Source organism: Apaloderma vittatum, unplaced genomic scaffold, assembly GCF_000703405.1.
Source record: "Apaloderma vittatum isolate BGI_N311 unplaced genomic scaffold, ASM70340v1 scaffold36025, whole genome shotgun sequence".
NCBI lineage: Eukaryota > Metazoa > Chordata > Aves > Trogoniformes > Trogonidae > Apaloderma > Apaloderma vittatum.
In genome coordinates, this window is record NW_009719450.1 from 4,412 (window position 1) to 6,359 (window position 1,948).

At 61.3% G+C, this 1,948-nt stretch overlaps 1 protein-coding gene across 1 annotated transcript in view; it reads left to right on the forward strand.

Annotated features, from left to right (window-relative positions):
- The window catches only part of LOC104274880 (unconventional myosin-Va-like), a gene marked incomplete at its 5' end in the record, with an annotated part of 6,208 nt that overhangs the window by 3,692 nt on the left and 568 nt on the right, over window positions 1–1,948 (forward strand). The window contains 8 exon segments of the mRNA XM_009870640.1: window positions 34–91; window positions 263–414; window positions 720–809; window positions 1,014–1,164; window positions 1,545–1,601; window positions 1,604–1,814; window positions 1,896–1,945; window position 1,948. The exon segment at window position 1,948 is cut by the window's right edge and continues 112 nt beyond it. Of these exon segments, the coding sequence (XP_009868942.1) occupies window positions 34–91; window positions 263–414; window positions 720–809; window positions 1,014–1,164; window positions 1,545–1,601; window positions 1,604–1,814; window positions 1,896–1,945; window position 1,948 (770 nt within the window).

The window sequence follows — 1,948 nt, forward strand, 5'->3', positions numbered from 1 at the left end:
ATCGTGGCCCCGTCCTGGGTTGGGATGTCCCAGGCCATGTTAGCATGGAGGATGGAGGATGAAGGACGCATTATCAAGGCTCTCATCACAGGTAGATTTTGGAGAGGTGGGGAGTCGTTAGCTCAGCCTGGTCCCTGCTGGGTTTTCTTGCCAGCCTCTGTGTGAGCTCATCCTTTCAGGGTTGCTGGGGCAGCATCCTGCCTGGCTCAAGGGTTTCAGGCAGCTATGGAAAGCTGGTCAACTGTCCTGCTTTCCCCTGCAGACTACAAACCCCAGAGCAGCCCTGGGGCACTTCCAGACCTGCCAGCCTACATCCTCTTCCTTTGCTTCCGGCACGCGGACCACTGCTGTGATGAGCCACGGGCCCGCTCGCTCCTGGATGCAGCCATCAATGCCATCAAAAGAGTCATGAAGGTGCTGGGCTTGGGATTGTGGGTTGGGCTGAGGAGCAGAAGCTTCACGGGCCAAGGTTGGGGGCGGCACTGGGGCAGCAGCCTGGCCCGCAGGGCACAGCGTGTTCCTGGCTGAGGTGTCCAGCCTGAGCATCTCTTGAGGCAAGAGGTGCTCCTGGCTGCTTCAGGGCTCCTCAGAGAGGGTTCCACAGTCCTTATCAGGCTGCAGCAAGCTTTGTGTGGCTCACGGAGCTGCTGTGGAGCATCAGGATTTGCTGTCACAGCCAGAGCCCTGCTGACCCCAGCGCTTTCTGCTCCCTCCCGCAGAGGCACAGTGATGACTTTGACACGGTGGCTCTCTGGCTTGCCAACACCTGCCGGCTCCTGAACTGTCTGCGCCAGTACAGCCAGGACGAGGTAGGGCTGGGCTGCTGGGGGGCTGCCACCTCCCTGGGAAGGGTGGGAGCTTAGTGGGGACAGGGTTTGTCCCTACCAGGGGCTGCATCTTTGCTCCCAACCCTGGTGAGCAGGGATGTGCTGGACTGATGTTGCTCCATGCTTGCTCGGGGACGCAGCTGCATCCCCTGGTACTACTGGCTCTGACCCAGCCTGTGCCCACAGAGCTACTGGCAAGGGAACACGGCACGACAGAACGAGCATCGCCTGAAGAACGTGGATCCCCAGAGCTCCTGCCGCAGCCTGGGTGCCTTGGCTGTACAGCTCTACCAGCAGCTCATCCGCACTGCTGAGAAGAGCCTCAAACCCATGATTGGTATGACCTGGGCTTCAGGGGCTCGTGGGGCACTCGCAGGGTGCTGGCTCAGGGAGGGAGAGGTGTGCTCGGCTCTATGAACAGCCTGTGGGCCCTGAATTAGGGAGATCATCTCTTCCTCAGCCCTCCAGGCTTGGAGGAGATGGCTGGGGAGATAAACTGGGCTCAGCACCCCCAGGGAGCTCTATTGCCTCACACCTTGCTTTACAGCCGCACAGAGTGGGGCCAGCCCATGGACTAGCCTGTGCCAGCTATCCCAGAGGTGTCGTCAGCCCCTGCATCCCCAGCTGGGACGCAGAGCCAAGGAGCAGTGTTACTGGTTGCTTGGGGCATAACCTAGGGTCTCTGTCTCATTACAACGAGCCTTTTCTACCCTTCAGTTGCTGCAATGCTGGAGAGTGAGCCCATACAGGGCTTGTCGTCTTCCTGCCCTCCTGGCTGCCGAGGTCCTCAGGTGCCCCTGCCCACACTCTGCCAGAGCTGCTGCAGCAGCTGGGCTCCTTCCGTGCAGTTCTGGACCACCGTGGGCTGTCCCCCAGCATAGGGCACCAGGCCTTGCGCCAGCTCCTCTTCCTCATCAGTGGCACCACCCTCAACTACCTGCTGCTGAGGAAGGACGCGTGCTCCTGGAGCCGTGGCATCCAGCTCAGGTCGGTGCCTGTGCAGGACGCGTGGGTCTGGGGTAGCTGGGGCACGGCCCGTGCCTCCCTCTGACCTGGTCGCCCTGGCAGGTACAAAATCAGCCAGCTGGAGCAGTGGCTGGGGGCACAGGGGGGGCAGTCGA